Raw genomic sequence first — 16,107 nt, forward strand, 5'->3', positions numbered from 1 at the left:
TTAGCACGCAGCATCACATTGGGCAGTATGTCAAAGTGGACTCAGGTTGCTGTTTGATGGTGCTGGTGGCTGTAATATGCTGGTCCGAGCTCAAAGCTTTCTTTCTGAAATGGGTTGTTGTATGCTGACTTTTTTCTCGTAATATTGCAACTTTATTTTCGTAATGTCATGACTTTATTCTCGAAATATCACAACTTTATTCTTGTAATGTTACGGCTTTATTCTCAAAATAAAACAAAATGAAAAAAAATGTCTAGCCTGGCCTAATAGTCCATCGTAGAAATATTGTAGGTTATTCCTCCAATATTTAAAAAAGTCCTTGTAATTCTTCAGTATTAGTTTAGGACTCGTTTGGCTGTTCAGTTTTGAATGAGACTTTACAATTATGCACGGAGAAAAGAAACAAGGGATAGAACAGGATGAATTTAGCCTAAAGGAAAGGGTAAAAGGCAAATCAGAATTGTAAAGGGGGTGTGATTACTTGCTGCTGAGGTAGCATTGCATTACAGATGAGGATTTGAAATGGCCCAGATAAAGTAATCTATGATTAACTGGGGCGAGGCTGGCATGCAACCCTGCCAACAGCTGTAGTCAGAAGGGATTTTAAAACCATGAGATGTCCAAACATTTCGGATGCAGCAGGAAATGTATTTTGGTATATCAGGTGGCAATTTGTCAGATTAAAATTATGCATGATGTTAAAGGTGACAGAGGAAACATCAGTGCAATTAGAGCAAACCTGTTTTGATTAGTTTTTTTTTTTTGTGCATTTGCCTTAGAATGGTTGAAATGCTGGAACAGCCACAAGGGAATTTGCAGTAGAGGAGACAGGAGCCCGAGGTCACGGTTTGAGGAATAATCGCCACAATGATTGCTGTAACAACTGTCCGACGGGATAACAAATCAAATTATAAAAATAGACACCCCAGTGCAGACCCTGCCCCCGTCTGAAATTGATTGCTGGCACCAGGAGCTGATATTGCAGGGTTCTGGTCTGTCATAGTCTATCAGACGTCATTATCACCAGGGGAACCCTAAAACGAATGCAGACCTGAATAAGGATGAAGCCCTTGCTGTCCTGCTTGGAAATTGCCAAAAGACAAAGACACAAACGTCTTTCTGTCAGAAAATCTTTCTATAAGATATTTTTTATTATTTCAAGGTTAAGTCATTCTTTGTGAATACTATTAAAAATCAATGTATTCAGCATCCCGAGGACTTGCTAAATTAATCTTTTTACCATTGTCCTGCAGTGCTGAGGGGCTTACCTTGATTGAAGTGTTCTCATGTTTTGTATTGCTTGTAAGTGCAGCAGTTTAAACCATCGTTTGCAGGACAAAAATCTTTGAAAGGGTACTATAAATACTGTAAATATATTTGCTGCTGTTAAGTGTTATGATTTATGTTTCATTATTCACTGATTCTCTCATTCTAGCAGACAGCTATTATTATTCCACTACGTGATTCGTCATTATACTGAGGATCGCTGTCATTGGAAATCATTTCCATATATTTAGACAGTTCCTCAGTTCATCTAAATGATGAGCAATTTTATTTTTTTCCTATGGGTGAATGGGACCCATATTTTATTGAGAGGTGAGACAGTTTCCCAATAATACCAGAAGTTTCATAATGTCCCCTGATGTGAATGGACTTTGTGTTTGAGGCCATTTACAGAAAATGACAACTTTAAAGATGGCTCATTATTTTGTCCAATGAGCTGTCTGTGTTCTTAAATTCACACCAGTCCTCTCTGGCTTTCTGTCATTTTAAATGTTGATCCGTCTTAAAGTAAGATAGTTTTTTAATAGACGGTTCCTCGAGGGCTTCTTGGTTAAAAGGAGAGATATTTTTTGTTCTCTAGAGCACATACATTGGAGCGCACAATTATTGGCACTGTTGGTAAAAACGTGAAAAACCTTTGATAGATTACTTTTTATTGCTGTGGCGTAAACTCATGTTGAAAACCTTAGAGAAAACCCAGCCTTTACTTGGAAAAAATAATTGTTTTTAAAGAAATCCCCTTTTGGTCATGACAATTTATCTGCGTTAACAATCATTGTTAAAGCAGCTTTTAATTATTCTTTTAAAAGTAAATCAGAGATTCTGCAAACCTCTTATTAGTAACAGCTTACTAATTTTCACAGTGCATTGTTATAATATGAGACAGGCACTTGCCACAATGCTGGCCCCATAATTTGTATTGCAATACTCGCTGAGAAAGTTGGTTAAGAGGTTCAAATCTCCAGATCAGACTCATAGAACTCAAAGTATGAAAGGATCAACATCTAGGGATGCCATGTCTAATAAGGGCATTAGATTATTATGGTTTAGGGATTTAAACACATAATCACTTATGGTTAATTGTAAATTAATGGTTTATTAGATATAGATAAATATAAAACATGCTCTATTATGGCTGCTTAAAAGGAATGTTTTAAGTGTTGCAATGTTACCATCCTCAACTAGAGTGCCATTTTTCATTCTTAAGTGAGCCTCATTTTTATTTGCAGGAGCAGTTAATGCCAGAGTGGAGGGAGGCATGCTAAAGCAGAATGAGGAATTGATCTAGTTTTCAGTTCAGTTGAAAGTTCAATTATTTATAACGTTAAATGGAAACACGGGTGCAGATTGCAGTTTCTGTAGAATGCGGTTTGTTTGTAAATATAAACTACCTAGTTATCACCTAAATAGCTCCCATTTAGCTGTTCTTCATTACTGAGCAGCATCAACCTCTCAGCTGGGCTCAAAATGCGAGGATATGATGATAGAAAACTGAATGATATTATGCTAAAGATTCTTCTGAAATCTCTGCAAGCAACCATAACAACCTATTCAAAAGTGCTAGTAACAACACAAAGTCTCTCTAATCAGATTGTTTGCTTAAAATAAAAACAGAGTAGATGCCCGCAATAAATTCTCAATTACCCAGGTCATGGCAACTACTAACTGGGCTGAGTATTGGCAAGGGTGTTGGGATACAATACGCTTAACATTACTTGGGTCATGATATGATATTATTGCGATATATATATATATATATATATATATATATATATATATATATATATATATATATATATATAGAGAGAGAGAGAGAGGGAGAGAGGGAGAGAGAGAGAGAGAGAGAGAGAGAGAGAGAGAGAGAGAGAGAGAGAGAGAGTCTGTGGGAGTGGGGCTTGAACTCAGAACCTCTGGATTCCAAGCTCTATGCCCTAAACACTTAACCTGACAACAGCCAGATGCATGTCGCGCTCCGCCCAGCTCCACTCACATACATCTGGGAACCCGCCATAGGAATTGCCTTTACTGAAGGCTGGGCCTTATCAAAACTCCTTGCATATGATTGGATAAGCCACTTGTCTGTCATCTTTATTGTTGTGCTATTTCAACCACTCACACCGAAGCTAACCAGTGACGCTGTGAGAGGAGGAGCCATTTGGTAGATCAAGCTCTTGCCAAATCCGGTCGGGAGAAGGGCGAAAACATCGTTTCCACCAACAAAAGCCTTCAAAGCCTTTCTCTGATGTTCTTTTAATGAAGCAATATCAGATAGATTGGACAACACAGAAGAAATAGCAGCATCAATGCTAACGCTTGCTTCCTGAATGCGAGCCGCCATTGTTGTTGGAATCTCACGGTCGCTTCTCCACTCCAGGACACACCCGCCCTGCGTCCTGATTGGACAGACCATAAATTCGGTTGGGGAAATCGCTTTCAATGAGCGGGTTCCCAGATGTATGTGAGTGGAGCTGGGCGGAGCGAGACATGCATCTGGCTGTTGTCAGGTTACTAAACACTACCCTTCTACAAGGCCACCACTCCCCTTAAAATGTCAGGTTTTTAAAAATGTTGCTGCTTATCAGTTAATCGTTAGTCGATTGAAAAGATCAGTCAACTTCAGATTAATGCATTAATCAATAACTTACATCCCTATTAACAAGCCTTGCCTTTTCTCTACTACGGTTATATTTGTGGAACATTTAGTTTGCCAAAAGACATTTGCTGTTGGTCGGATCGGCTACTTAGCAAAAAACTTAGCAGGGTAAATGAAAGCCTACCACTACTGGTTACCAATTAACAGCTAACAACTGCCAAAACCAGCATCTGATTCAAAGCCTTCATTGGTATTAAACTTTATATTTATTTAAGTCTTTAATGACTTTTCTTATCGACCATCCAACCAGTTTTCACAAGTCAACCGTAACTGAATAACACTTTTATGCTGAAGGTCCAGAACTAAAAAATATTTTTGTCAATCTCCCTAAATCAAGAATCTTCAACATGTTCAGTCATCTCTTCTTTTTCCTCCATTGCATCACCCTCTGCTGCTTCCATCCATATTTAGTTTAGATTTAAATCCTGCCTTAGTGAAATATTTACCCTGTTGAATTTCAGTTCAGGCGTTCTTCTTTCCTCCTTTTTTAGACATGGTGCAAAATGTGGAGTTAAAGACCCTCAAGATAATATGGATAGAGCACATGCAGACAGAACAAGGAGTACAGACTCTTCCCAATTTCCACCCCACAGTCCCTATGCCATTGATGCATTTGTTTTGTAACGGCTGCCTCATGTAGACTTTTTCTGCTTTTAGTTTGTGTAACTTCCCTCTTCTCTGACATTGGCAGTACCTTTTTGGCATTTTAAATGGCGTTTTGCTTTTGCTTTGATATATTAATTTAAATTTCTTTTACTGCATTAACACTATTCCCTTATGTCATTTTACCCGTCTTACTAAATGGTGCATGTTACTCTTTTCAGACTGTTTAAAAGTTTGTCAAATCAGAGGTTGAAAAATGAGATCCGCTGGCTACATTCACATTTACTCCCTTATTAAATGTCTACAGTCACTTTTGCTTTTTGTTGACATTATATCTGACACTGTTATTGAAGTAGTTGACACCGTGTGTGTTTATTCACAGTGCAGGTATTAAACAGCTGGTAGAAGCAGATCTGTAATTGGAGAAAACCTCAAAGATGGATTTAATCTGGTAGGCTTGCTTCCACTCATTCCCTTTCTCCATCATTCTGTTGTTTCTTTCTTGTACTGGTAAATTGTCTTGCATTGCCAAACAGCATGTTTTTCACCCTTGTGGCACCATGAGTCACACCAACCCAATAAAGAGTCCCCTTTCTCTTCTGTGTAATTACAATCAGTGTAGAAGTGTCATTCAATAGGACCCAAAAAACAGCTGGGGAATAGTGCTGCACTGACAAAGGACTTGCAACTGTGGAACAAGAAAAATTAAGTCCTTTCTATTCATTCTCCCTTGTTCTTATTATGCAGAAGCTATCTTTGTGGCGCTGTATTGTTATTTAATCTGAGCGCTCCTTGGTGGAATTACTTTGCAGGCATCCATCACTGCTTTGACTCAAGCACCTGAGAGGGAATTTAATTTATTTCAAGATTTATTTTGGTTTTTGTTAGTTTTTTTATGATGTTTAACATTAAAGATTTAGAAATGTGTGTTTTGTAATAATTTGCAGTTTCTTTTTTATGTTTTTTAGGATCTGGATTAAAGGAAATGGAGATATACCCAATTGTTTTTCGAATGTGTTCGGGTGTTATAAGAAAAAGAAAAAATTTTGGCAGTACGTTAGAAGAAGGTAGACAGTATACTACAAGTTATTTCTGTTCTCTGCTGTTTATAATGGTCCTCTGCAAAACCTAACTAGAATTGAGACACATTAAGGCAGACCGATAAGGACCTAGGGATCCACTTTAGTCATTTACTGCAAAGTGCCAAGTTCAACTCAGTGGGCCTTTTATAGAGTACACCAGCTGGGTAAACAAATTAATCGTCCAGCCATGGTTTCCCAGCACAACCATGCAGCCCAGGGCAATCATACATCAGACAGAGTGATAGCGACTGTCTCCTCCAGGAAATAGAAGGCTTCTACTATTAAGGATAGACAACCTGCAGAGGCCCTGTTGATCAGCCCGAATTCATACTCATTCTGCCTCTCAAGTGTGCTGCTCTGATTCATAGCAGTGGGAATAATAAAATGGAACAGCTAGGTCTATGACTATTTAAGAAGCTCTGTGCATTAATCAGTGCCTAAGGATGGTGTTACAGTATCAAATTAATAAGTTAATAAGAATCATAAAAAGGCAGTCATAGTATGATATGAAATAGATTGTACAGTATAGACTCTTAGGGAAAAAAGGAAATCCTTAGAAACTTCTTTAAAAAATGTAAAATACAACTAATATTACAAACAATGATACCTAAATGCATCTGAATAAGATTGATCTCCAACTTTTAATGATTTAGTCTAAGAAAGAAATAGGGATTTATTTAAAAATGGCTTCAATGTTTGCCATTAGCAACAAAGATGTCATTTCCTAATGAATTAATACATTTTATCATGCATTAGATGAGGAGGTTTAAAGACTTATCAACTGCAAATCAACTTTTAAACCATTGTAAAGTATGGAGTGGAGTGATTATAGTTACACTACAAGGTTTCTTCATAATACGCATATTGCATACAGCAATGGTCTTCAACCTGGACTTTGTGACTTCTTGTGTGCTCACAGCGGTATTGTAGGGGGATCGCAAAATCTTTCTGCAAACCCCTAATTCCCAAAGGACTTAAGGGATGCAGGTCAGGCTTAAAAACTATTTAGATTTACTTTGTTTTGTCACAAATCAATCAAACAAAAATCTTTGCTTAAACTTACTAGAAAAAATACTTTTAAGTCTCATGGCAGGTGTATACTTTGCAATTATTACAGATAAAAGCAATATCTTGGAGGAATCCTACTGTATGTCGCATTGCAACAACTGCCATCCTACAACCTGCCTCACATAGCAACAGTTGCAATATGAGGAGGGTTGTAGGACATCGGTTTCTAGCATATTGCGAGCAGAGATTACCTGCAGTTATTATCGGAAAGTTCATTATATTTAGAGCGACGATCTCGCAGCGTGACAGCTGTTATGACCTTATGTGTACTCAGCCAATAGGAATGCAGCTGTTCCTAGAGTTTCGCCACATTAAGATCTGATAGAGAAGATGGATGCAAGGCAGTATGAGCACAAACCCTCATCCAGAACATCACGACATTTATAAAATCCTGCTGTAGCATTAACCGTGGAAAATGGCAATAAATAAATAGCCTAATAAATATAAAGAGAGAGAGACCCAACAGATTCCAAAAGGTGCTCCCCATAAAAGGAAAATAAATTAATTGTCTTGGATTTATGAATTAATTTCTGTCAAGGAACACCTGTATTTTTGCACTGATCTGAGCAAACACACCGACTTGGTGCATCAACCATGGCGGCCAACAAGCTGAGCAAGCAAGTTCTCAGCTTTTACCACTGTTATCTGACTGTAGCCAATGCCAAGACTGATAAATAATTTGAGCAGGAAAAGATACATTTTCTCTGCTGTCGTATTATTTCATAATGCCTGTAGCGGAATTTGATGAATATTGAAACACATTTTGCTGAAGTTAAAAATTAGAAATCTTCCATTTATTATCGGACTAATTATTATTTATCGTGTTTGATTGTAGTTATGCTTTGGGTGGATTTGAGATTTAAGGTCTTGGCTTAACAGCTGTTTTTTGTTTTTGTTTAATTTTTCATGTAATCCAGCAGGCTGATGTGTTTCTTATATTACCCATAATGGTGAGGTATACTTTATCTTAAACTTACTCTGTAAACCAGTGTCCAAAGTTGGTCTCTTTTCCTCAGAAAGGCTCAGATTTATTTAGATTTCTCTAGTGGCACAGATGGCTGATCTGATGCAGACAGATAATGTTTCCTCTTGTCGAAGGTCAAAAGCAATTTCATAGTAAACAGTGATCATTTACTCTGCATACAACAAATCTGTTTTTTTCCAAATATAGTAATTACATGTTGCATAGTGTGTTATGAAATTGTCTTATATGATTGCAAAGGATGTTTTTTTTTTTGACTGATGAAAATAGCATAAAATTATTACTATTAAAGGAAATAGAACAGAATAGCACAGAGATCAAATAGAGTGATGCTAATTTTTTTAACTGCTGTTAGGAGTTAAATTTTTTGTCAATTTGCCTTGCATTTACCAATCAGGGACTGGATTTGGTCTAAAGATATGGTGAAGAAGCGTAGCAAAGAAAAAGCCGCCCGTAGGTAGACAACTGGTCCTGGACAGACAGAAGTAGCACTGAAAGTGACTATCATCCAGCTAGAATGGTGGGGGTACTGGCTCACCTGATACTGATGTTTGGCTTTCAACATTAAAGGAATAGTACACCCAAAACATGATTAGCCTTCATTTTCTACTCACCCCCATGCTGAACAACACTCTGGAGTACTTTTTTGATATCTCAAATGCATCTGGAGATCTGGGAGGCTTCTTGCTGTCTGCTGACATTCAAATAATGGAGGTCTATGGTGACCGAGACAGAAAGGTCCATAAAAGTCCACAAAAAACGTTTCAATATTCCTCCATACTGCTCTTCCAATGTATTCCAAGTGTCCTGAGTGGGTAGCATCCAGAATTTACTCGAAACAAAGTCATTTAGAATGTTTTTAGAGCATAAATATTAGTGTATAGGATTTCCTGAAAGCGCGCACATGCGCGCTGCCGACGCTACGGAAGCCGGCAGACCAAACCAGCGCATTCAGCTCGGCAAAGAACTCATGCTCTTCCTCAACACTGAAGTCCTCAGACATTTTTCTTTCGTTGTTTCTTTCTTTGCACAGGTAAACAGCACATTTCTTCTTCTACGCTTGCATTATTGGCAGAGCAGACGCTGAATGCGCACTTTCATCTGGCTTGGTCTGCCGGCTACCGTAGCGTCATGAACGCGCTGGCGCGCGCTTTCAGGAAATCCTATACACTACTGTTTATGCTCTAAAAACATTCTAAATGACTTCGTTTCGAGTAAATTCTGGATGCTACCCACTCAGGACACTTGGAATACATTGGACGAGCAGTATGGAGGAATATTGACACGTTTTTGTGGACTTTTATGGACCTTTCTGTCTCGGTCACCATAGACCTCCATTATTTGAATGTCAGCAGACAGCAAGAAACCTCCCAGATCTCCAGATGCATTTGAGATATCAAAAAAGTACTCCAGAGTGTTGTTCAGCATGGGGGTGAGTAGAAAATGAAGGCTAATCATGTTTTGGGTGTACTATTCCTTTAAGTTCAATGTTAAGTTTTACTAAAATCAAGGTCCAGCATTTTAAGTTGGACAGACAAGAAGAACCGGCAGGTTGATAGAAGCTTCTGGTATTTGATGACTGTGGTTAGAAAAAAATCGATCTCCTATTAATTCCCTTTTACATATGTTGATTTTTGAGTCCTGTTTCATTCATGCAGGCCTCAGAACTGCAAATAATAGAATAGAATAGAATAGCATAGAATAGAATAGAAAATCTCTTTATTGTCCCACATTGGGGAGATTCTGGTGTTACAGCAGAAAATGATTATAGAAAAATGGTCACACAAATGTGGACCTTAGAAAAGTGTATAAGAATAACATAATAGTGAAGAGTTAAAATATAAACAATAAAAGACTGTACTGTAAAGTGTTTCAACAATATAATACTGTGCAACAAGAGAATAACCAATATACAGCTATGGACATTTTTACAGCAATGGATATTTGGAAAAATAGCAGCAACATCAGAGATGTGCAAAATGACAGCAGCATGTTATTTAACTTAGACACCGTGCAAAATCAGCATGAGTGTAACAACTTGGTGAGGTTGTTGGGAACAGTGGTGGTTATAGTCTTACAGCTGCTGGGAGGAAGGATCTGTGATAACGCACCCTGGGTGTCTAAGCTACAAAGTGTCTAAGGGAGAGGAGTTGTTTATCCTATAAGGGAGTGTTTGAGATAAAAAGAATCATTCTCATAACAAGCTAGACCTTTCTTAGGGTTTTATTCATAACATTTGACTGTTTTTGCCACCTGTCTGTAGTGTTTTGATTAATTGTATGTGGAGATATTCACAGCCTTTCTGCAGGTTTACTTAGTGAGAGGAATAAACAGAACAGGACACAACGATGAGCTATAAGGCTGCTATAATTTGTCTTGTTCTCTCTTTGCAAAGATCGATGATAAAAATGCAGACTAGGAGATTAGGCTAGGCGTGCAGGCCGCCACATACTGAAGGTGCGCTGTCGCCGAGAATCCAACAGCCTGTTTTCCTCTTGAGGGATGTTAGTGTTTTTCATGTACCTGGCACAAACTGCAGGCACCAGAATAATAAAAGCGCACATATTTTGCCAGCAGGTTTTGATATTTTAAGCTAATTTATGCGTTAATAAACAGTTTCAGAGGACTGGTCTACCTGACAGCTCGCAGGTCAGATTCTTTGTTTGGTTGATGTGGTGCGTCAAGCAACAAAAGTTCAATTTTTTCCAACTCCAGCATCTGCTGCTTGTGAAATTTTGAACATTTGAGCAAAGATTGTAGGGGAAACGCAGGGCGTAAAATTTCAGATGTTTTTAGTAAAGGCCGTACAATGTACGTCCATACGCATTGTTAGCTTAAAGCCTGGTTTTAGGCTTTTAGATTCTTCAATATATTTTGTAAGAGTCGATTGTCTACCTCTTTGGTATACTTTGATTAAAAAGCAGAAGTTTGTTAGCCTTGAACTGGAAATAGGTCAAGAATACTTTAAGGAAGTTTGTCTTTGCACTACAAATTTTGAATGATAAACATGAGCTAATCCAGCACCTATCCAATAGGTTTTTGAGGTAGTTAAATATGCGTAGTGTTAGTTGCTGAAGTTAAACTTAGGGTCACTAGAACCACAGATTTGCTTACTTCCTTCAAAACATGACCCTTTGCCTACTTTTTTTCTGTCTGGCCTTTAAAAAAAAGGTTTCTCTAATATTTTTCCTTCAGGATTAGTTTTAAAATGACTGAACTTTTCTTTTCAGTTATAGGAAAAATTGTTGTTTCCTCTCCTTTGGTCATACACAATGAGTGAGTGACAGCTTGCAGCAACAGGCATGTGCAGGAAAGGGTTTTTTTCACCTTCCTTCACCTACTGCAGCATCTCGTTGAAAATATTTTTAGCTCTAACAATAGTATGATGCAAACATTTTGCCCTTTTGAAACTAGGACTGATTGAAACTGCAGTGTACCTTAAGGTCAGAAACTGACCCATTTCTAGTGTTGAGTGTCCTATTTATCCTGTGATCTTGAAGTAGACCTACAAACGCTACACCGATAGCATCAGCCTGAATATAGGCCAGACTGGTCCTGTAATTACTAAAGTACAGTAATCTTCAGGGTTGGAAAGAGCAGCTGTGCACCTGAAGTGTGTGTGTGTGTTTCTGTGCATGACTATACATTACATCATATAAGACAGGAACATCGGTTGCAACAGAGTGCCAAAAATGGAAACCCATTACAGTACCTCAGGTTCAAACTAAGTTATAAAGTTGTAATGCTTGTACAAAGTGCATTTTCTCCAGCGCTTTCAGGTTTAAATAGCCTATTTTGAAATAATTTGAACAGATTCCTGGCTTAAAAACAATATATCTGTAGAGGTTTTTTTTTTTTTTTTGTCCTTTATAAGCAAAATCTAATGATGAAGTTTTAAAGCCACATTTGCCTAATAATAGATTAATTCTACATAATATAATAATGAGTAAATGATTGATCTTGCATGTTATTTTAGTGTGGATACTGTATGTAGATGCAGTGTGAAGAAGAATTTGTCTTTTTTTTCCTTCAAAGGGATTTTTTTTTTTTTTTTTACAATTCTCTTCAAGTCTAGAACCACTGTCAGAATTTGCCACTGTGTAGCAGAGAAAGCCCCAGAGCGGCACAGAAAAGCCGTACAATTTTTTCTTTCTGAATCACCTTTTCTGTATGTCAGGTTAGAGCTGTTTTGGTTATTTCATCCTTGTTTTGAAGAGGTGGGTGCTCCACAGGGAAAAGGTTATGTCATGTCTGTGCACCAGTCAGATCCTACTACCATGCTAGTCCTGAATTTTGTGACAGCTGGGGGTTTGTTGTCTTTCGTTTCCAGTCAGCTTAAATTAAATTTGATTAGGACAGCTCCTCTAAAGCAACGTTACAGAGTTTAAAAGAAGATTTTGTTGAACAACTGTTGCATCTAATTATGTCATTTATCAAAACCCCACAAAAGTCAGTGTTTAAATTTGAGTTGTGTATGGAATTGTGCATGGCTCTTCTATTTTAGCTTAAATAGCTCTCTACACAATTAAAGCTTAGAGTAAAAAAAAACAACAACCATTTACTGCCTAAACCCACTGCACAAGAACATTTTGCATCCTTTTTTATCTTCCCAGCATTTCACACTGCTGCAGTGAGAACACAATATTTAGCTCATGTTAAAAGGACAATATCCAGTTAATAGAGAAAGAAAAGTCCAGAAGCAAACATAAATTCATCTTGTATTATGCATTTTGTACCTATTATTGAGTATACTCAATAATTTTTGGCCAGTAGGCATTAGGTGTGTCAGCTTTTATCCTGTTTCATCATCAAAATGTAGAAAATCCAGACTGCAGTAAAGTATCCATTTAGTATGCTAAGCAGTTGGTACCAGTTATTGTATTTGGAGAATGATAATAATTATTATTAGTTAGAATTATTATAATAATAATAATTAATATTATTTTCAGTAATTTTACCTACTGAATAGAATAGAGATATCATTTATTATACTTTACCAGGTGGTTAACCTCTTAACATCCACCTCATTTTGGGTAATCCTTGCCTATTTTGCATACCCAAATGGAAAAGCAAATAACTTAGGAACTGTAAGCCCAAATTACATGTGCAATACATTATTTGAAAGCTAACACCCTCTAGTTTCCTAATATATAAATTAAAATTCGGCGACTAGAACACAGACCAACCTACATCAGTTTTTTTTTTTTTATTATCGGAAATGATAATAATAAAACCTGCAATAAAACCTGCCTTTTCTCAATAAAGACATTATTGAGAAAAGGCAGGTTTTATTGTATTATATTTGTTCTACATCATGTCAACCACAAATGCAGAAAATGTCAGTCCTCTAGCTATAACAGTTCCAGAGCTGTGGGGTTTGGAACTTTTGATTTCAGCTTGGAGCTGCGCGCAATGGCTCCATCTGCTGGTAAAAATCTTACCAGTGAAATTTTATGCACCGTGCATTATTACGTCCACTGGGTCACCGGTGACCCGGTTTAAGCCTGGATTTCCCCATGAATTTGACAGACAAATGGAAGTACCTGAACATAGTTACAGCAATAATTTGGAAAAACAACAAAAACTAAAGTGTGCACAGTAAACTGAAGCACACCACACAAGAAAAAAAATGGAATAGTATGTAAAAAAAAAAAGCATGCTTAGAATCGAAAAAAATTGGGTGACAGAGGTGTAGTAATGTGCACTGCTGCAAGTGGAGGGTCGCTGGTTCAAATCACAACTCTGTTCGTTTCAGTCATCCTGTCCTTGGACTAGAAATTTCACCTACATTGCCTACTGATGGGGGTCAGAGGGCCCAGAGGTACCTGTTTATTTCAGCCCCACTTCTGTCTCTTTGCCCCTGGCAGCTGGGGCTACAATGCAGCCTGCCACTATCATGGTGTGAAACTATGTGTGAATGGGTGAATGACTAAATGAGGTTTTGGGTTCCCTGACTTACCACCCATTTACCAATTTTGTTAGATAATTATAAAAAAAGTTAAAAAAGGTGCTCTTTATAGTTGTGTAAAAATAAAAGACAAGGAAATATGCAAATACTGTAAGAGTATGAATGTGAACAGCTTATTAAGTTTGCTTGGATGGTGAAGGGGCTTCTTTATAAAAGGTCAAGTCATAGCGCTGCAATAAGAATAAGAGCTTATGATGTTGAAATGGTTAATGGCCTTCACACTCTGCTAATAGTAGGCTACTTCGCAGCCACAGCTGCACTAGGGCAGACTGACAGAAGCAAAGCTGCCATACAATCAGTACCACAGATTCTCTGAGCACCAACAGTAGGCAGGGTGGGTAAAGTGTTCTGCCTAGAGAGACAACGAATTAGATAGTTATTGGAGACTCCTTTGCCACTATTGTCCCATAACAAGGCATTACTAACTGATACTCAAAAAGAGCTATCTTATTTTTATATGCATTGACATGGCAAAGCAATCCAAAGTATGCTACAATACTTCACGTAGATCGTAAGAGATGATTCTTAATCAAATCTCTGATGTGGGACTGTACAAGGAAAACATTCAAACAATTTTAGTGCTACTTCTACTCTCTAATTGAGAGAATAAGCAGTGGTCACATGTGTGATGAATAGGATCCCACTCTAGAGCCCTTTGTGACTGTTATCCTTTGTTTTCAGATCTTCAGGAGGTGTTGGTTGGTTTTTAAAAAGGCATCCAGTAAAGGACCCAGACGTCTGGAAAAGTATCCAGATGAAAAGGCAGCCTACTTTAGAAGTTTTCACAAGGTAAGGGTGATTTATTTACTGTATCAACTATATTACTAATTGAGCCCTTACTGTTGTCTAGTTATTTTCTAAAAAGGCTCCCTACATCATGTTGATCTGTTTTGTATTTCATTGGAGAATAATGACATGGAGGTTCAGGTTAATAATGCTCCAGGGCCACATCTTTTGCCCAAGTATAAGTTAATTGTTGCAAAAGGAGAGTTGTGGAGGAAACTAGGCATTTAATTAACAATCATTTATTGTTTATAAATTAATTTCCACCCAAATCATGAACATTTCATGTGAAAACCCTAAAATGGGATTGAGCTTTGGTCTTATAAGACATCCCAAACTTGCTGAAGGACGGTTTTCATGGATTATCCAATCCCAAAAATCTGCCACATTTCAGTATGGGAAGTTTGTATGTGAATATGTTATGGTAACAGATATGCTTTTCTTGAGGTTGTGCATTACATTATTACTCTATAGTGTTTACTAGTGATTGCTCTCAGTTTTCAGAATCACATTTAGCAGAGCAACCAGGACACAGTGTTACATAAAGTGACTTAACACAAGGGATACACTAGTTCTATTCCATGTTCTGGACACTTCTGGGTCTGCTGATTGTTGATGCACCAATTCCACCAACAGTCCAAGTCATGAGACTATTCTCTAAGTTCTTGAATGAGATTTACTTCGCAATAAAGCCATTCCCCGGCTGATAAAATTGGGAAAAATCACAACATGCTTATAAACAATGTCTATCACAGTTTTTAGTTATAGTATGCTTGTGAAGTTAATCAGTTGAAAGAAGCAGCTGTATGTTTAAGAGCTTTACTATAAAGTGTCACTGATTTATATGCACATAAAACTACAAAATAAATCATTGTGTGTGAAGTTATACGGTTCTTTTAAAAAAGTTTTTGAATGCTCTGCAAACTATTCTTATTTGAGCTTACGCTTTCAAATCTACAGCTCTGCTTTGAGTGGAGAAACCTATTATGCCGATGATGCTGGTGTGTTGACCATTCAATAATCAGGAAGCTGCATCATGTAGCAATTATATAGCCATGAAATTAGATATTGATATTCTACAAAGTATTATTTTTATTGATTTTGAAATGCCCTGACCCTTTGTTCCCTGCCATCATTAGAAAACCATCTCTATTTAAGTATATATTAATATCACCAGTATCTGCTTCCCCGCAGCATACTGTGGGTACAGGTGGTACTTTTAGGAATTGAATGTGGATGCTTTTGTTTCACTCTGACTTCTCAAGTACAGAAAGCTCCTCAGGCAGCTGCCTCTGGCAAAAAGTCTAAATGCCTCTGACATAGACATGCAGAGCATAATTACCAGGCAACAGCCAGGAGTTTCATTTTGCAATTTGGCAAACTGCAGAAATTAATCAGGCTCGAGTGATAATATCAGCTGAGACCTCTTTGCCAACAAATAAATTAAGTTTAAGATTTTTTTTTTTTATATTGGCAAAAGAGAAACAAGAGATTTGGTTCCTTGGAACTGTGCTAGCAGTTAAAGGAAGAAAAGAAATATCTCTATCTCTGTCTATCTATGTATCTATGTATCTATCTATCTATCTATCTATCTATCTATCTATCTATCTATCTATCTATCTATCTATCTATCTATCTATCTATCTATCTATCTATCTATCTATCTATCTATCTATCTATCTAT

At 37.4% G+C, this 16,107-nt stretch overlaps 1 protein-coding gene across 1 annotated transcript in view; it reads left to right on the forward strand.

Moving 5' to 3' along the window:
- Nucleotides 1-16,107, forward strand: part of dok6 (docking protein 6) — an 86,760-nt gene that overhangs the window by 34,378 nt on the left and 36,275 nt on the right. Inside the window, exon 2 of the mRNA XM_038267357.1 lies at nucleotides 14,322-14,429. Within this exon, the coding sequence (XP_038123285.1) occupies nucleotides 14,322-14,429 (108 nt within the window). The remainder of the gene's footprint in view (nucleotides 1-14,321; nucleotides 14,430-16,107) is intronic.

Source organism: Cyprinodon tularosa, unplaced genomic scaffold, assembly GCF_016077235.1.
Source record: "Cyprinodon tularosa strain WSP-4 unplaced genomic scaffold, ASM1607723v1 ctg670, whole genome shotgun sequence".
In the NCBI taxonomy this organism is placed as follows: domain Eukaryota; kingdom Metazoa; phylum Chordata; class Actinopteri; order Cyprinodontiformes; family Cyprinodontidae; genus Cyprinodon; species Cyprinodon tularosa.